This window comes from Taudactylus pleione, unplaced genomic scaffold, assembly GCF_031769625.1.
Source record: "Taudactylus pleione unplaced genomic scaffold, aTauple2 ptg000258l, whole genome shotgun sequence".
Taxonomy (NCBI): Eukaryota; Metazoa; Chordata; class Amphibia; order Anura; family Myobatrachidae; genus Taudactylus; species Taudactylus pleione.
The window spans coordinates 5,167,284-5,187,514 of NW_028284660.1; the positions used below are offsets into that span (position 1 = coordinate 5,167,284).

The following is a 20,231-nucleotide window of genomic DNA, read 5'->3' on the forward strand; positions in this document are numbered from 1 at the left end:
ATCCTCAGTAGTGAAGGGTCAATGTTTAACTCTCCCAAATGGATTGAAGCCTGTTGTGGGAACTAATATTAAGTTTCATTTGAGTTCAGTGCTGACACTAACCCACTGCCTGGGCATTACCAGGTCCAGAGGTGCAGCTTTATCCTCTTTAGCTTGCTTTTAGCACAACTAACTAAGCTGCTTGTGCATTTTTGTCTAGTACCAATAGCATCAGACTGCAGCTGTTTACCCTTCTCCTATCAGACAGTCATCCACAACGTCTGCCTATAGGTAACAAGTTGGTAAAAAATTTTTTTTAGTAGGATGGTATTTATTACAGGATGCTTACTGTGTATTTACTCTGGAGCATAGTATTTATGGGATCCGGGCAAAATATCCGGACAGTCGGGATGCCAGCTGTCAGAATCCCGGCTTCGGCATCCCAATGGTAAGTACTGCGGTAACGGGGAGGGTTAGGCACTAAGGGGGGAGGGTTAGGTTTAGGGTGTGGGGAGTGGCAGGGTTAGGTTTAGAGTGTGGGGAGGGGGAGAGTAGGTTCAGGCTCCGGGGAGAGCGGGTTAAGGTAGGGAGAGGGGGAGAGATAGGATACTGACCCTGCCGGCAATGCTGGCATCCCGTACCCAGACCAATATTTATTACCTGATATTCACATTACTGTACAAAATGTGTTTACTATACAAGTCTAAAATCTGAAGTATAATTGCTTTCTATTGTGATGTGATATAGTTCATGTTACATAAGTATAGTCAGTATTGAATATGTATTTGAAGGGGATAAGAACATTGGTACCTACTTTCTCCATCTCCGCTCCGAGAGAAGCTCAGCGGGGAGATGCAGTTACTGTAGCTACGCCCGGGGACAGGGACTAACTCTGAAGTCATTAGGCATAAAATGTGTGTTTTTGTGTCATTTTAGTAAGAATTTTAAATCCATTAAAGAGTGTCAGAGAGCTTTCTATCATGGGGACAAGTATAAGTTAGCATCACCATGGTAATATCCCTTTATTTAATACTGAGAGTAGTTGGTATATCCTTTGCTAAAGCCTTGATAAATGCTCCCGATCATACCTACATAATGTACAGTATATCAGTCAAATGAGTGATGTGATTAAGACGTACTGTATATCTCCACCTGAAACCACTGGTTGTAGGGAAAACCTATTTCTTTTTCAAAGTTGATCTGGTAATAGCCAGGATTTGCATCACGTGCGAGAACGAATTCCACTTCAACAACGCCATTCCTCGTCTCTGGATTCTGTACCTGGGCTATACAAGCACCAGACGGCTCCTGCAGGTCATATATAAGTCATAGATGAGCTGATTTCTATATGTGCTATATCCCCAAGATTAATTTATCGATAGTCCAATTATCAATATTGTTTGCTTTAGAGCGTCAGACTCTCTTTTATTACCAAATACATAACGCTCTTAGCTGTCCTGGCAGCATTTCCAAAATTATTTTTATTTCAGACATAAGAGCTGATTCCGAGATTTACGCAATGCTGATATTTACGCAAATTGAGCGATTGTTAGCCATTGCGCATGTGTAAATGCCGCATTGCACACGTGCAGCAATTGTATTGCGATCGTGCTCGCACAGAGGATTCACTCGCATAGTAAGTGACAGGTAGTCAGCTTTTGGAGGGAGGTAAGGGGGCGGGTGGCTAGGCAAACACAGGCATGTCGGGTCCATTTAAATGCCATCTCATGGGCGTGCATAAATTAGCTATTGCAAGATCCTTTGCAGCATGAGAGCTCTCAGCGTGTCAGGAGAGACCAAGTGTTCGAGACAGGTCAGACTTTACTTACAAGCTCTGTGACTGCTCGATCTGCATTGATGTTACCGATGTTTACACTGTGGCACATCATCAGACGGATATGAGAGGGCAGCAATGGGTATCCCTATGCTTGGAGATATTCAATTAGAGCCCCTTTACTTGCCTAGTAAATTAATTGTTAACAGACAACACACAGAATCTGGGACAAGTTCCCGACCTATGTTTTAACATGGTCACAGCACCTGAGAACAGGCTATTTATTGGGGATTTCTTTTCATGCGCATTCAGACTTGAAAAATATCTCTGTTACCTGTAGCTTGTGGGCTCCCTTTGAGGCTACATGAATAGCCCCGGGGGATCAATTAGCCCGCGATAAAGTACCACGGCTGATTGCATTCCCCCCATAGTAGTATCAGATATTAAATAATTGTATTATCTTACCATAAAGCAGACGTTTGTGACCTGCAAAATAAAAAGCCAACATTTATTACACAGGACACACATGGACCACATATAGAGCCAAAGGCACAGTAATAATGTCCATTTTTAGTATTACATTACACAAAAAGAATTAGAGATTTTAACTTCAGTCAACTTTCAATGTACAGTATTGTATTGTTCATGCTCTTTTGTGAATGTTTTTAAATACATTGCCCTATAAATCTGGCTTTGAGTCTAGTGTTTAACTGGCACCTTTATATTATGTAGGCAATATCATTATTATTATTATTATTATTATTATTATTATTATTATTATTATTATTTTATTTTATTTTTTTTCATTACCCATGGAAACAACAAAAAGATTTATCTGTGGATAAAACTATATGCAACAGAGCTTAACTATGTAATAATAATAATAATAATAATAATAATAATAATAATAATAATAATAATAATAATAATAATAATAATAATTATTATTATTATTATTATTATTATTATTATTAAGTGCTTTGCAACGACATTACTCAAGCAAGTTAATTTGTTTCTCTACAACTTAAAAGGTCTATTTATGAAATTGGACCGAACAGAAAATATTTTTGGGAGCTACTCAGCTGTCACACAATAGTAATAATAGAGAAATTAGGACCGCACACTCAAAACATTTATAGCCGACAAGTCAGCAGAAATCTAGATATCAAAAATACACTTTGTTAAAAACAATAATAGTTTAAAAAAGGTAACATAAATTAGCATGTGATTAATATCAGGGCTATAGCAGCAGAATCACCCGCATTCTAATGTTACAAATTATTGGCAAACAATTTGAGAAAGTACTGTATGTAAAAAGTTGCCACTGTAGTCACATCTGGGAATGTATCAATATGGCTCAAAAGTACGCTGAAGAAGTGTCAAGTTCCAGCAACAGTGATGTCAAACTCGGGTCCTCCAGTGCTGTGGGACTACATATTCCTACATGCCCTGCCACAATTTTAGCATGCCCTAATAGCAAAACTCTGGCAGTGCATGCTGGGATGTGTAGTTCCCCAAGTTTGACACCACTGCACTACACAGTAACACCCGTGAGATTCATCCAAGGCCAGTGAGTTATAATGGAGACTGTGCTCTGGGTACTGTATGTGATAGATGATGGAACCTTTAGTTTCTATATGTAGGATACAATAAGACTAAAGGAGGTTTCTGAGTCCATGCTGCACACGGCTGGAGTAGAATAGCACTTGGCCCACACAGTTCTTGGATCTATAATGGATTGGGCTTACCAGTGTCATGTTGGGTATGGGATGCCGAGATGCGCTCATAATCCCAATGCCGGGATCCCAACAGGGTTAACATACCAACTCTTGTTGGTCGGTATGCTATCCCTCCCCGTCCCCCTCTTCCTAGCCTAACCCTCCCTCTTTGGTGCCTAAACTTAACCTCCCCCCTAGTGTCTGACTCTAACCTCCGCATCCCAGCACCCTAAACCTAACCCTCCCCCTTAGTGCCTAACCCTAACCCTTCCCCTAGTGCCTAACCTCTAAACCTAACCCTCCCCCCAACCTGCTACTTAACTTCAGCATCCTGGCGGCCAGATTCTGCCTGGCATTGGGATTCCGTCGCCGCTAATGTAAGTATCGGCATCTTGACCACCGGGATGTCTGGGGTTGGGTTTTGGATGCCGACAGTCAGGATTCCGGTAGTCAGAATCCCAACACCGGGATCCCAACAGGGTTCACATACTGACACTTGTTGGTCAGTATGCTAACCCTCCCCCTATCCCTACCCTAACCCTTCATATTTGGTGTCTAAACTTATTTTCCCCCCTAGTGCCTGAACCTAAACTCCCACTCCCCGCACCCTTACCTCTGGTGGTTGGGATGCCGGCACCGGGATTCTGACCGGCATCGGGATTCTGGCGCCATTAATGTAAGCATCGGCATTCCGACTGCTGTGATGCCGAACGCATCCTCTCTGATGGTCCAGGTACCACTGCTGTTCTTTTTAAATATATTGTATTTAGCTTTGCATGGGGAAACTATCACATGAGAGCTTTAGCTGCTGGGATTGATTAGTGTTCAGAAGGCCTAAATTCAATGTAATTATCCCATTTTCCTAGGATTTAGGGCTAACCGCCTTGTAGTGTGAGAAATATCATAAAGGTGCCTATCCACTAAACGACTAATGAACGACTGTACGATAACGACATTGTTATCGTTCAATCGTTCATTATACTGTGCAATGGATATTGTGCCCACATTGTGACATGTCGTTTAGTGCAGGCACCCTCCCTCATCCCCGAACGTGCACCACCTGATGATATCGTCAGGTTGGGCAGTTTGTTCTGGCAATGACAGATACCGACAACGACCAGCAGGACGCGCATCGCTGGTCGTTGCCGGCATATTCACTGCACGATTAATCAACGATTGAACATTAACAATGTCGTTATCGTTCAATCATCCATTTATATCGTGTAGTGGATACCTGCCTTTACACTGTAAAAGTTCTGTGATTTACACCTCTAAGTTCCTGATTCAGAGTTGTGCGCTATGCCGATAACGATATTTGAGCCGTTGAGCGGTAAACGGCAAATCTGCACATACATCGAAGTCGCACTACGCATGCGTCAAGGTTCATTATCACTCGCAGCTACTAATTACTCAGAGTGTTTGGGGGCGGTAACGGGGAGTGGCAGCAAAGAACGCAAGAGTGTCACAGATTGTGACTGCGAGCGCGCACCCAAAAATTATGGCTCAATTTCCACGGCCATTCTGCGGAACATAGGGTAACTCAGTACATTAACAATCAAAAGATCTATGACTGGGAGACATTTTACTTAGATGCTCAGATTTGAAAAGCCGCGGGTGGGCGTCACCATATATCTCCCGGCGGCTGCAACATTCGCATATTTTCGCATTGCAGCTGTGCACACATTCACAGTGGTGGCAGCGTTAGCGTACAACTTTGGATCAGACCCTCAGCCACCGCAATGATGCATCAGGAAAGCTATCATTGAGATATACCCCATAATAACTATTTATCAAGGAGAAATAAAGAAATCTCTTTAACCGTAATTTTGTCATTTTTTATCAGTCTTTATATAAATGTTTCCACTCACTCAATGCAGAGGGGACCTATTAGCTAAAACACAAAGAATAATCATATAATAGTTACTTACGACGTAATCAACAGGCTTCAGTTCATTAGTTAAACAAACCAGTCTACATCGCACTGCGGGGAAAGCACAATACAGTAACAGTTCATACGTAGCGTAATACAGTCATATTCCCAAGAAGGACTAATGCAGGTCTGATAGGTTTTAAATTATAATAATGAACAAGATTAATAAGTGAAAATGATTTTCATGATTGCAGTAATTAATTTCCTGGCTATCCATATTAGCATTTGGATCAATGAACATGCAGATGGGGCTTTAATCTATAAAGTCACCTGGTGCAAACCAGCACCCGACGCCAAGTTTTGTAAAATTGTCTGGTGACTCAAGAAGCATCACTGTCACACGGTATATTGGTGGAGGATACAGTATATTGTGCGGAATAGAATAATGAAAAATGCTGGTTGATCAAGAAATGCATAATTGAATTATACATTACAGTATACAGTATATGGTTTCTTGTGAGGTTACTTTTATTTCTGTAGTACTTGTCATCAACTGTACTAAGCTTCTCCCTGTTGATCGCCACCCCTGCACCCTCCCGCTGCCGTCCATTTCGCCCCACAAATATGAGCGGTCCTGGTGGGGCAGCGGGAATGGAAGATGCAATTCACATTGTGGCCCCGCCCCCTGCCGCACAATGTTGGTAATCTAGGGTGGGGCCGAAATGGATGAGGGGGCAGCCAGGTTGTTAGCATTTATGACACAAGTGCGTCTATTTATCCGCTATGCGTATTTTAAGGGTGTATGACATCATCCCTATTCTTGGAACTGCTCCCATGAATCTGAGGACCTGATTCAGAAAAATAGGTGAAAATATGGTAATGACTCAGCTGCCATCTAGTGCACATTTGCCGCTTACGAACAAAAGTGGAAACATTGGTCGCACATTGAACCTCTGACCGAGCCTATTCTGTCTCAGAATGGATTCAATGAGAGAGGAGTGCTTGGGGGAATCCAAGTGTGATGAATTGGGGGTGTTCCACAAGGACATGCCTCCTCCCCGATCAGCCACGCCCATTTTTGGGAGTGCACGTGGAGACTAGGGATGTGCGCCGACCCCTCATGTTTTGGTTTTGGATCTGTATCTCCTTCAAGATTTTGGATCTGGATTTGGTATTGCAAAACCACGTTTTTGGTTTTGGATCTGGATTTTTTTTAAAACAAAATTGATAAAAAGTTTTAAAAACAGCTAAAATCATGTAATTTAAGCAATCCAAAACCCAAAATTTGGATTTAAAATCCAAATTCCGAACCGCAAAAAGATCAGAACCGTGGCCTGGATTTATCCGGATCTCCTCAGGAGATCAGAACCTCGACTTGGATTCACCCGGATTCACAAAATTTGGGTGGATTTGGATTTCTGGAGAACCGAACCGCACATCTCTAGTGGAGACAAATGCCATCCGTGTAATTTTTTTTTTTATATGGGGGGGGTGCACCTATGGGATCTTTCGCCCAGAGATCTACAAGGTCTAGAACTGGCCCTGCCACAAACACTGACTACCTGTCACTCTGTTGTGAAGAAATCATTTCTGTGACAGCAAACCAACCCTTGTGTGCAGTGGTCTTTGGTGCAACAAATCCCTCCACTGCGTCTGATATCAACATCTCTGAAACAGGCCCTGAGACTCATGCAAATTTGAGTTGGTTGAGTCTGCGGTCAGCCCTCCGTATGGCGGCGGCAGCCTACTTACTGGCTTTATGCAATCGGCCATGAGAGACTGGAACATGACTGGATGTGAACATCATGTGACCCCACACAAACAGTCACATTACAGCCTCTTCTGCCAGGTCTGGTGCTCGAGTCCCTCCTGACCCATAGCATTCAGGGAAAATAAAGCACTTTGACTGATTGTTCAGTAGTCACTCACCGATGTCCCCTGGTTTGTAAATGGGCTTCTCCATCTGGACAGTGCAGACATCCGGCAGATTGTCAATGGTTAGAGTCTTACGTTCCGTTTTAAAAGCTGTTGGACCGGTAGCAGAAAATGACAGAAAGACTAATTGTTGTGACTCAACTGTGGGCACCTGGGAAGAGGTAGTAAAGACCATATTTAGTTTCATTATGCTCTTGACAATTTCAATACTATTTGAATTTTGAACTGTGCTGCAGCCCTGCCTCTTACCAGGGAAGTCCAGGACCAGAGCATTGTGTCCCTCCTGGAGAGGGTCATGTTGGGAGGTATGCTTATGTAGGGAGACATTGGGGCTGATAGTGTAGAGGGATTTACATACCCACATGGCACGGGCCACACCCACATAACACTGGCCACACCCACATGACACTGGCCACACCGACACAGAACTGGTCACACCTCCTCTGTATCTCACAATAGGCCCTACAACATTTTTCAGCACCAGGCCCAGGTGGCCCTTAATCCGTTCCTAGTTGCTGAAGAAGCAGTATGTATAAATATGATAGGGAGACGTAAACAGACTGACAATATAGGTAATACAACAGATGTACAGTATCATACCTCCCAACATTAGTGAATATAAAATGGCACATATGGTGTGCTGAAGGCGCACGTGACCTCAAAAGGGGGTTGGGCCTAACACCAAGGAGAGGAGCTTACCTGAGATGCTGGGCTGCCCCCAGAGACTCAGCCTGCACAGTAAAGATGCCGTGAGCATGCTCTCCCAAACTTTCCCCACACACCACAGGACACTGCAGCCCACTGGGCCGGCGGGACAGTGCCAGAAAAATGGGACTGTCCCACCCAATGCGGGCAAGTTGGGAGGTATGCAGTATATATCTGTATATGGTTGATGGGGTGGAAGGTGGATATAATATGTGTATAATGTGCATATAATATGTGAATAGTGACTTTTGGGATTGGTAAGTGGGGGTCACCCCAAGAGTGACATATTTTGCCGACTTTGTATTTGTGTCAAAACAGCTTTGCCTATGTAATGTACAGTGCTAGTAAATATTGATACACCAGAAACGCTGACAATTGATTCTGAGTTGGGAGTAGAGGAAAAAAGAGCCAGTAACCGTGCACCCTGGTAATACCCATGCTGCACTGTAGGTGGTGCAGTTGTACAATGTGCAGAGAGATTTAGATTTGGGAGAGGGGGGTGTCCAAACTGGCAACTACATTGCAGTGTAAGAGTATACCTGCCCAGCATCTAGGGGTCGCATGCGTGTTTAGAAGTGAAACGAAAATCACTTACTGTAAATTCCTTGCATTGAAAGTTTTCAGCTTTGTCACCATTATATAGAACATCTACGGTGCCATTGTATTCCAACGCAGCGTTCAGATAGAGATCCTCGTTACATTCAATCATTATACATAGTTGTTCTTTGTTTCCACTCTGGAGCCTAAATGGGAGCACTACGGCGTGGCTGCAATGGTTTTCTTTGCTAACGGTACTGTAATTAGAAATGTACAATATTAATCACTATAAACTATATATAGTTTGATGCAGTCATACTGGATCTGTCTCTGTGGATTTTGGAGAACTACAATCCCCATAATGTCACGCTTCCTCATTTGCTTTTGTCTGGTTTTACATTTTAAAAATTCTTCTTCAATAAATATCATCTTATATAATATAAGAATGTAGGATACGAGTTTCACCAAAATGGCGTTTAAAAAAAGGCTTTTACATATATCATAAATTAGAAAATGTAGCAACTTTGGTCATATCTTTGGCAGAGAAAGATTCAATTTTAGCCACCTCAACCATTTAACTGGTGACATTGCATATAATGCGACTGGATCCAAAAGTGTTTCATCTGACAAGGTCGCATCACATGAGACCACGCCGCCCCGCTGTGTCCCCCGGCTTTTGCAGAGGAGATCGGTTCTGCAAAAGTGCAGAATAGATCTCTGACTCCCTGGACCCCCCTGCAGTGATGCAGTGGTCTGTGACAGATGACATCACTGCTTGAATCGCGCCCCAGAATGCAAACTAAAGTAAAAGTGCAAGAAGGGGAACAAAGTTCTCCACCCAACAGCTGCAGCAGGGGGGACTGATCATCAGTGCCCCCCTGCACCATGCTCTGTTTTGCTCTGCAATAAACTCATCACAGAGAGTATAAATAGTTAAAAGATAGAAAATAATAAAATAAAACTTTCCTGCACGATGCACCCAAGGATTGGTGATCTGTGAGCTCCTTCTCTGTGATCCACGGTCTGCTGATCTTTTCGGTCAGCTGAGGTGCCAGCCAGGACTTCAGCTGACTACATAGATTAGCTGACCAGGTTACAGAGAAGGAGCTCACCGCTCACCGATCCTGGTGCAGGTACGTTTCATTTGCTATTTGCTATTATAACTATTTTCTCTGTGGTCAGCCTGTGGTTTATTGAGACACACGGGCTGATCATAATTGCAAGGCTCCCTCTGAAATTATTTTATTAGTAAATCTGAACAGATCGCATTTCTCATTACAAGTATGGGATTTGCAATCTTCTTACTTAAAGAATACAAATGTAATTGCTTGGAGGAGTTTTTCTTTTTTACAAAAACTCATTCAAAAGCTCATTGATACATTTATATAAAACTAAAATAATGTAAAAAGAGTGTGGAAACACCTGTTTTCACATTAGTTTAGTAAATATTGATAAATATACCACTTACCGCCCGCTTCAATTGCAAAGACTTTTCACCTAAGCGGAAAGTCAATGCAATGTAATAGGCGAAAAATATTCGCCTATGAAATGAGGCGGAAAAAAGTGCAGTTTTGGGGTGCAAAATTGTGGGAACCCCCCTGCAGCCTTGGTACAGTCCCCCAAAGGTAAACTGCATAAAAAAAAAATAAAGACTTTAGATCACCCCAAAAAAAGTACTTTCGTTTTGGGGGCGAAAAAAAAATCAAAGTTGGGGTACAAACGTAAAAACTAGCAAAATAGACTCCAGGGGGGTCCCCAAGTATGCCTCAGGTGTTTTTTAGTTTGCAGGTGCTTGCGGCAGGTAGATTTTTCACGTTTTTTAAAACTTCACTTTAGCAACTTTTAAATATGCTACCCCCCATTTTCATGTACCCCAATTTTGCTGGGACTTCTAAATGCTTCACCACTTATGCAGATACGTTAAATAGCACCTATTGAGACCATTTAAGTACCCCAAATACCTTCAGCAGGGCTATTCGGGGGTATCCATACTGATCCCCCATGTCAGTGCATCGTTTGGGGGGTCTCAGGTTGTTCTCCCCGTTTCTGATAGGACTTTTCGCCCGTTCAAGTTTTGCCAGGTCCCGTTTTTGTGTCCATTGCAATTGAATACAGAGATAAGCGGGGATGTGAGCGATACTTTTCCGGAGCCCAAACAAGCGATTTAGGCGGAAAGTACACCAGGCGAAAAGTCCGTGACTTTTTGCTGGCAATTGAATATGCCCCCAAGTATTGAATTGGTTTCTAAGTGCCACATAATCCTCTGCTGATAAACCATAGTAATTACTTTGTGGATATTGGAATAATTGGCACCAGGAATAGTTTTTCTTTGTCATGAACCTAATTTGCCAAGAACATGCCGCAATAGGACAGACCCCACCACTGCAGGCCATGGACAATCAGAACTGTGCAGCAAACAATGGCTTTATTGTGGACTAGACTATAACAAATAATTTGAGATCTACAATTACCTGACTTCTTCATCTGGTGGTAGAGGATTCCAGATACTGGAAGAAATAAAATTACAGCAACATTTTAAAAATAAATGACAAATCTGCCCAGAGCTGCAAACAAAACATTACAAGGATATCAGAGGGTTAACTAGCCCATACCTTAGTACAAGGGGGAGATGTACCAAGCCTTCTAAAGAGGACAAGGGGAGGTTTCCCATGGCAACCAATCAGCTTCTAGCTATCATTTATCAAGTACATTCTATAAAATTGATAGATAGAAGTGATGGCCAACTTCTACACCTGTCCTTTAAAAGGTGTTTTACCCCCCCAAGTCTTGTATGAGATTACTCATTAGATTACCTCAGGGACATGCAGTCAGGGGAGGCAGAGAAGGCAGGGCCTCCTTTGTCATAATCCATGTCAGGCTACAGAATTGTGACTATAAAAATTATTAGAATAATACAAAGAAGATATTTATAACTTATAAATATCTTCTTTGTATTATTCTGACCGGTTTCATAAACAAAACTCAACAAAATTACACCACTCCCTGGATATACAGGGAGAGAGGAGAGAGGAGAGATGAGGCAGCAAAAGCTCAGCCTCACCCCTGATAGCCAGACACTGCCTGGAGCCGCGGGCTGGGCCACGAAGCAGAAAATAAAACACTGAGAAAAAGAGCTAATGGAGGCATGCTTCACTGTGAGGGGGCGTGCCTTGAGCTCTGATGGACACCTCTGATGATCAGGTGACCTGTCCAGGAAGTACTCAGGCATGGGAGCTCAGCAGCGGCACTGAGGAGGGAAAAAAATTGACATACAGCATGCAGACAGAGGAAACACACAAAGGAGAAAAAGGTAAGGAGGGTCTGCTGCTAGGGGAAAATCTGTGTGTGTAGGAAAAATCAATTATGCTAGTGGGATATATGTGTGAGGGGGATCTGTGCTATGGGGAATCTGTGTGTGTTTGGGGGATCTGTGTGAGGGGGAGATCTGTGCCAGAGGGGCAGGTTCATGTTAGGAATGTGTGCCGGACCATTTTTGCTGGATTTGGATTTGGCTCTGATTCGTTGTCCGGATTTGGATTTGACAAACCTGCCGTGACTGCCTTTTTATTTGGAATTTTTTACAAAAAAATCTAAAATCACATAATTTGGGCTTTTTTTTGTTTCTACAGTATTATTAACCTCAATAACATAATTTCTAGTCATTTACAGTCAATTTAGACAACCTCATAGCAGTATCCCCAGTAGTGCCCCATATACAGTGCCCCCAGTAGTGGTCCCCATATGCAGTGCCCCCAGTAGTAGTCCCCCCTATGTAGTGCCCCCAGTAGCAGCCCCCCTATACTGCATTGCCCCAAGTAGTAGTCCCCCTTATGCTGCATTGCCCCAGTAGAAGTCCCCCATAAGTCTGTCTGACTCTCATTAACTACTGTAACAAACTCACAGTCGCCGCTGGCGGAATCCGAACCACTCATCCCTAGTTCATATATGTGTGTGTAAATCTGGTTCTGAAACTAGCCAGTTTCTCCCCATCCATTGACCTCAACGCACGTCCCTGGATTACCTATGTATGGATTAGGAGTAGATTTATTAAATCTTGGATAGAGATAAAGTAGAGAAAGGTAAAGAACCAGCCAATCTGCTCCTAACTGTCATATTTCAAACACAGCCTATAAAGTGACAGTTAGGAGCTGACTGGTTGGCACTTTATGTCTCTCCACTTTATCTCTCTCCAAGATTTGATACATACCCCCTTATGGTCTTGTCAGATTTGTCAGATGAACGATTGAACGATTGAACGATTTTTGACTGCATTAAAATGAATGGAATCGTCCAAGTCTGACTGCAAACCCATCAGATGTCAGATATCGTTATCTGACAAACTGGAAAGCACATCGTTGATCGTCCATCGTTCAGGCATGTCAAATATGTCAGAATTTCCTCCAGAGATGAAAGACTGAACGATTTTTAAATCGTTATCGTTCATATCTGAAGGAAAAATCTGACCGTGTGTATGCACCATTAGTGTGATAAAACTATTATAAAATTGATGTTACCGGTTCTTAGTGAATTGATAGGTTGCATACTTGTGGGCCCACAAACAAGCTTTAAACCTAAGAGGGCAGTGACATGATGTCGGCTGGTAGAGGACCAACAGGACTTAGCAAATATTGTACTAAATTCTGTTGAGGGCTTTCTGTCATCTTTTATTCTAGCACAATGTGGTCATTTTACATCTTAGGGGCATATCCTATTGCGGGCTGGCTTTAAAAAAAAAAAAACATTCCCGGTGCTGGGTTTTCCCCACAACCATGGGGTTTTGCTATTCATATTAAGGGACTGAACATAAGATGCGATGATTTCTATAGAAATCAATGCGTCTTTTTTTCTCGCACCTCCAGAGCAAGTCAGATTTTTCCTAAAATCGTTCATTTTAGGAAAAAACAGTAGGACTTGCTCTCAGAACCCAGTGGCTCCCCCAAGACCCCCTACTGGCGTGCAACCACTCTTTTTTAATTGGACATCGCGGGTATCGGGAGCATGTATACCCATGGTAATACAAAATGTCATGAGGTTTTATACCTCGCTACACCTCGCCCCAAATTTAATGTGCCCCTTAGCGTTATGGTATGTGGAGTAAACCTATAAGCTGGAGGAGAGCTGCATAGTTTGCAGCTGCCCCTGTTTTACAGAAGCCGTCATAGTTCCTGCACTCCAGCCCTGATATAAGCATCAGACAAGTTATACATTATAATCATTAGCTTATTACGGACAGTCACTGATCAGTATTATTTACCGGCAGTATCTTACACTAAGATGACACAGCAAATGGCTAGAAGGCATATAGGGGCCTATTTATCATTAAATATTTGTGACTTATTCCCTGGAAACACACATTTTTGGGGGATACCTGCAAATATTAAGTATCACCCCAATGTGTGAGGAAGGGACTGCAACAGATATCTCCGATGTGAAGATGGCATTAGCTGCACATGTGTGGTCTGTAGATTGTGCATGCGTAGTAGTGTCAATAGAGGAGTAATGAGAACACTGATGTGGTCACTTCACCCCAAACACATCACACACTGTCCCTGTGTATGCTATTTAATACATTTGGGCGCTATTATCTCATACTATGCTATCAGGGGCGCTAATATCACGATAAATGGGCACATACTACGCATACTTACCTACTCTCCCAATTTGGTCAAGAGCCTCCTGAAAATCGTGTGCCGCTCCCGACCCCCAGGAAAATAAGGTAAGCCTCCTGGCCATCCGCTGAACCCCCAGAACCACCCCACGAATCCCCCTGCAGCGGGTGGGGCAGTGGCGGGATTTGAGCTGAATCGCGTCATCCTTACCCTGCCCCCCTGCTTTACAATGCCGAGAACCTCGGCATTGTGAAGCTGGGGTGGGGCCAAAATGACGCAATTTTGTGGCCATGCCCCCTGATCCGCCCCATTGCAGGGTAGTATCCCCAGCCACGCTCCCTCTATCGCGTCACTCCTTCCTGCCTGTTCGACCTGGCTGCCCCCTCCCGGAGGGGCCTTCCTGAATGTCGGCAAGCCTGATGCTACGCTTAGTCCGTGACGGAACTATAGACAACGCAGGAAGTGTGCCGACTATGAGATTTGGAAGGGGTGTGAGCAAGGTGGGTGATGCTTCTTTTTCTCCTGCACAGCCCCCCACTCTGCTGTGTGCACATGAGGCTCTGTTTGCTACCCCCCTACAACCCATACATGCCAACTCGCCCTGATTGTCAGCAATCTCCCTGACTTCCTAAAGAGTGTAGGGGGTAAATTTACTAAAGTGAGATTTTTTAGAAGTGAGTTTTAGAAGAGATCTTGCCCATAGCAACCAATCAGATTCTAGCTATTATCTTCTAGATGGTGCTAGTTAACTGTTAAGTAGAATCTCATTGGTTGCTATGGGCAACATCTCTTCTAAAACTCACTTCTAAAAACTCTCACTTTAGTCAATTTACCCCTAGCAATCTCCCTGAGTGCACCCCTTACCCCCATTATGTAGCTATAATTATATATATAAAAAACAGAGATATATACATTCAAATGCTTATTACATCGCTGCTATTAGCTTGCTTACTGTACTCGTGTATTATATACTGTATGTCAGTTGCTACGGAATCTTTGACACCAGAAAAAGACACAATGATAATTATGATTCGCTAACATTACATTTAGGTGGAAAAGTTGCCCTGAATAACAGCAGCTAATCAACCCCGTCTCCCACCAACAATCCCTCACAACAAATAATTAGCAATTTAAAAAAAAATATTTAGCATTTGTCTAGTGCAAGTTACACAATGAAGGCTAATTTCTGCAAATTGTGCACTGAAATGACATGTTATTAGATGGGCACTACAGCCTCATAGCTCATTTTCATACTAAGGGGGTCTATGTCCTAAGCCTTTGAGAATGATGAAGTGGAGAGACATAAAGTACCAACCAATCAGCTCCTAATTGTCATTTTACATGCTGTATTTGAAAAATGGCAGTTAGGAGCTGATTGGTTGGTACATTATATCTCTCCAATTTATCACTCTCCAAGGCTTAGCAAATCTCCCTGTAAATATCATATATGAATCTGTGACTTACAGCTGTGATCTGCCTCCAGTAATGAGACACAGGAGGGAAACACTCAGCAGAATCCTCGTCCACAACATCCTGGCAGATAGTGGTGAGAGATACTGTAGGATGGTGCACGTTCAATATATTCTCCGCACTTTTATAGACTACAACATAGAGGAAGAAAAATGCTCACTTCCCAGTAGGCTCTTACAGTCCCCGCATCAGACGCCAGATTTGCTTAAGGCAGGGACTTTAAAATAGGCATCTCTACAAATAGGAACCTTTGCTAAGTAGGTCTGGTCAATAAAGGAAGTGTCAGGTGTTTGGGGTGCAAAAGGAAGCAACAGGGTAGACAGATATTTTTCATCAACTTTTAAAATGCTATGATTACTTCTTCCTCTTACATTATGTAGAAGAACAATGAAAGCCTCGGGGCAGAGGTAAATAAAGCACGAGAACAGTAAGCAAGCAAAATAGCTGTGATGTAATTAGCAGAACTGGCATTGTCAAAAGACTTTGACAATGACAAATACATAACAATCATCCCTCTCTTTTACACCCCCTCACCACCTTCCGAAGTAACCCCTCCTACATCCGACCTGCATTGGCCTACCTCCAAGGATAACGATGGAGGGGCTAAAGGTCCAGGCGTCATTGTGAACGGTATGTTTCCCTTTTAAACTATGTTTTTTTTTTATTTTTGGATTTTGGGGGATGTTATCCTTTGCCTGTGCATTTTTCAATTTTTAGGTATTTCTAATGTTTGTTATATATATCTTTGTTTAAAAATGTCTATGATGTTTTCCCCTTACACATATCACACATGTCCAAACACTCATACTTGTCTCTCTTGTTTACGGTACCAACAAATGAGTTTTTGGGCGTACTTTTCCATTTTTTATAATTTTATTTTTATGAGTCATTTTTTAAAATTTACTTTGGCAAAGAATTTAGGTTTGATTTGTAATTTTTAATAAAATTGTCACTTTTTTAAAAGTCCAATTTGCTTTTGAAGTTGTTTGTAAACAAAAATTAAGGTTTCATTTTATTAAGCACCACAATTTTTTAACGCACAGAGGACCAGAGGCGGCTGACGGAGTTAGCAGCTTGTGTGCAGAGGCTGAGGGGCCATGTTATAGGCCTGCTGGTGGTCCTTGATCAGATGTCGTGTATCCTGCGCCACTAATTTTTTATTTTTACCCAGATTTTTTCATGTTTAAAAAAAAAATAAAAAATTTTGGTTTAAAGTCTCATTCCTTCTCTGTAAATATTAGATTGTTTAACCTTACATAAGTCGACTATTGCAGCAAGGTTTTTTTTTTAAGTAATGTAACTTAGATTGTAGAAAGCTGAATTATGTATGCTGGCACATTAAACACCTAACAATACCAATAGGTTTGTAGAATTACCAGCATTTGTTGTTAAAATTATTTGGTGGGTAAGGTAAATATTAAATGAAACCTGCTTAGCCCGAGATTAGAAAACATACTGATTCACCATAATACCTTTGGGTGTTTGTTTTTAGCCACAAAGCATGGTAAAATACTGAACAATTTTATTCATTACAGGATTAGCCATTAAGCAAGTTTTCCTTTTTGGAACCTGGTTACACTTGCATGTAATTTAGAAATGAAATGTTTGTTTAAACTTAACAAAAAAATTATTAGTCACAAATAAAAAACACAAAGTGATTTTTCACAATCAATACACACAGTGAAAACACTCTCAAAAATACAGCCTACACCCAAAAAATTAAATTAAAACAACAATCAAGAACTGTTTTACGAAGTAGCATGCCAACATGATTCCACAAATGAGGCGACGACAAATTTGTTCCAGAAGTTATATCCAATGTGTCCACATGAAGTAAATTTTTAGGATCAGGTAGTTGTCATCGTATTTTCAAAAAATATTATGGAATAAAACACAAAAAGATAAAAAAAATGTTAAAATTTAGAATTAAATTATTACATGTCTACATTGTGTCAAATAACTTTATTTGGGACAATAATTACCTAAAAAATCTGGCCACCACATCATCGCGTATGGCCCCCCCACATACTGACCTCTGACCAACCTCGGGGGGGCCATCCTCAGGCAAGGCATCCTCTGGCTGCATTGGGACACCACTCCTTATGGCGATGTTGTGAAATATCCCACACAGGACCACAATTTTCGAAACCATATCCTGCAAATACATGAGCTCGCCACCAGAGCGGTGGAGGCATCTGAATCGGCCTTTTAAAAGACCGATACAGCGCTCCACCACTTGCCTGGTGGCTGTAAGTGCAGAATTAAAATCACATTGTGGGCATGGTGTAGGAGCCAAAAAAGGAGTGAGCAGCCAGGGCGTGCAAGGGTAGCCACTGTCTCCTGTGAAAAAGAAGTTACAAAATCAGGATCACTGTGTATCAAGCTTTGCATTGGTATCTAATAAAGGTCTCCACTTACCCAGAAGCCACGCATCATCAGCTTGTAGGTTGTTTAATTTATGCCAAATCCCTGATTGCCGGATGACGAATGAGTCATGTGCACTCCCGGGTAATTTTGCATTCAGGGACAGGATCTGGAGGGAGGCATCACATACCACCATTACATTCAGTGAGTGATAGTGTTTTCGGTTACTAAAAATTGTCTCCAGCCGTGCTGGAGGCTGAAGTGGTATGTGAGTACCATCCACAACCCCTATGATGTGTGGGAAGCCAGCTATTTGGTAAAAATTGGCCTTCGCCACACTAAGGGAAGCCATATTTAAAGGCATTTTAATAAAATGATGGAGGTGCTTGAAAAGGGCCTCCATCACTGCTCTCAGGATCCTTGAAAAGGAGGATTGGGAGATTCCCACAACTATTCCCACCGTGGTTTGAAAGGATCCTGAGGCACAGAAATGTAACACCGACATTAATTGCGTAAGTGGTGGTATTGCTGTAGGACTGTCAATTTGCCGCTCAAGATCACTCTCTATTAATGAGAGAGTGTCTATGATGATTTGTGGCGGAAGACGGTAGCGCCTTAACACCTCATCATCTGGCATTCCAAAAAGGGTAACATGTGTTCTATATATCTGGGGCCTTGCACGCCTACGATGCCTACGCCTGGGATGAGATTGAGGTTGGTCGGCTTCCGGCAGCATGGCCAAAATAATACGACCAACATCAACCTGAAATGGTAAGTAATGTAGTTAATGTATGTTGAAATTAAAATAAAAAAAAAAATACTTATCTTTCCGTTAAAATCCAAAGATGCTTTCATGCCAGGGTATTGTCATGATTGCAACAACCTACATTTCAACATAAAAAAATTAGTTTAGAATTTTGGGTGGTAATTTTGTAATCTTCATAATTTATAAAATGGGCAAAAATATAGGGGGGAGCACACATTTCGAAAAATTGTAAACCTACATTGAGAGGACTTACAAAATTTGCAAATACAAATACCCCCAAAAAATTTGAACGAGAATAAATTCGCATTTTTTCAAGGGGGAAGAAGGAAACAAAAGTGCGCTAAATAGTTTGCATTTTTACAAGGGGGAAGAAGGAAACAAAAGTGCACTAAATAGTTCGCATTTTTACAAGGGGGAAGAAGGAAACAAAAGTGCGCTAAATAGTTCGCATTTTTAAGATCACAAAAAAACCCCAAAAAAACTTACTGAGTCCAAAATATGTGAAGAACAATACATGAACATTTTAAAATCCAGTTATAATCAAAACTTACCAATACATGATAAATAAGTCACAGTCCAAAAACTTCGTTGGGGCCCATATTTTAAGAAAAAAAACATCTATTTTGTAGATCCATAATTTAAACAAGGATGACGGGAAAAAACTTACTCCAAAAATAAACCACCAATAAAATAACCACACAAAAAAATGCGAACTGAAAATTTGAAAAATAAAGCGCCTCGAACCAACTCCAAAAAACCGCCTCCAAACACTACTCCCTCCAACAATACACTCCTAACCACGAAACCTCCAACAAACAACACCCGCCACCTCGACTCGAGTCGCCAAAAGCCATAAATAGTGTTTAGTTTCCAGCTCAAATTAAGGACGGATCATAGGAACGCACAATCAATGATGCGGTCGAATAATAAGGACGCATGTATAAATACCTCACGGAAAAACACAAACGGTCTGGTGTAGTTCAAGTTTTACAAGCAAAATGGCTACAGACCAGCCAAACAATGGCCAAGAGGCGGCCGGTAAGTATTTCTCTCTTTTCTATTCAAGGATTATTTAGAACCAGAATATAGTGAAAGATTGACATCTAAATTTTAATTAATTTAATGTAAATAGGTGTTGAGGATGACATGGAAGAGGCTGCTGGGCCCAGTAATCCGGCCAAAGCTGGCAAAAAGAAAAGGCAGCCACAATTCACAAGAAAGAAGATGGAGGTTTTGATTCAGAAGTGTGTGGACATCCTTCCACAGGCAGACAGGAATATGGGTGTAAGCCAGAAGTGGAGAATGTGGGAGGAGATAGCCAGTGCTGTCAATAGGGTGGGTGATTTTGTCCGTCTAGCCCGGGATGTCAAACGCCGGTAAGTAAAAAAAAAAAAAAAAAGAAAAAGTGGATACAGGGCCAAATAATGCAGGAATAATGCCAACTTTTTCACCCACAGATGGCAAGACTTCAAATATCGGCTGAAGCAAAAACTGGCTGACAGGG

General features: G+C 41.9%; 1 protein-coding gene across 1 annotated transcript in view; it reads right to left on the reverse strand.

The window, feature by feature from the left end:
• Window positions 1–15,659, reverse strand: part of LOC148514827 (ovostatin-like) — a 118,164-nt gene extending 102,505 nt beyond the window's left edge. Inside the window, exons 1-7 of the mRNA XM_088480955.1 lie at window positions 15,592–15,659; window positions 10,990–11,025; window positions 8,577–8,775; window positions 7,271–7,427; window positions 5,400–5,452; window positions 2,219–2,239; window positions 1,119–1,287 (exon numbers count right to left, since the gene is read on the reverse strand). Of these exons, the coding sequence (XP_088337081.1) occupies window positions 1,119–1,287; window positions 2,219–2,239; window positions 5,400–5,452; window positions 7,271–7,427; window positions 8,577–8,775; window positions 10,990–11,025; window positions 15,592–15,659 (703 nt within the window). The remainder of the gene's footprint in view (window positions 1–1,118; window positions 1,288–2,218; window positions 2,240–5,399; window positions 5,453–7,270; window positions 7,428–8,576; window positions 8,776–10,989; window positions 11,026–15,591) is intronic.
• Window positions 15,660–20,231: the final 4,572 nt, after the last annotated feature.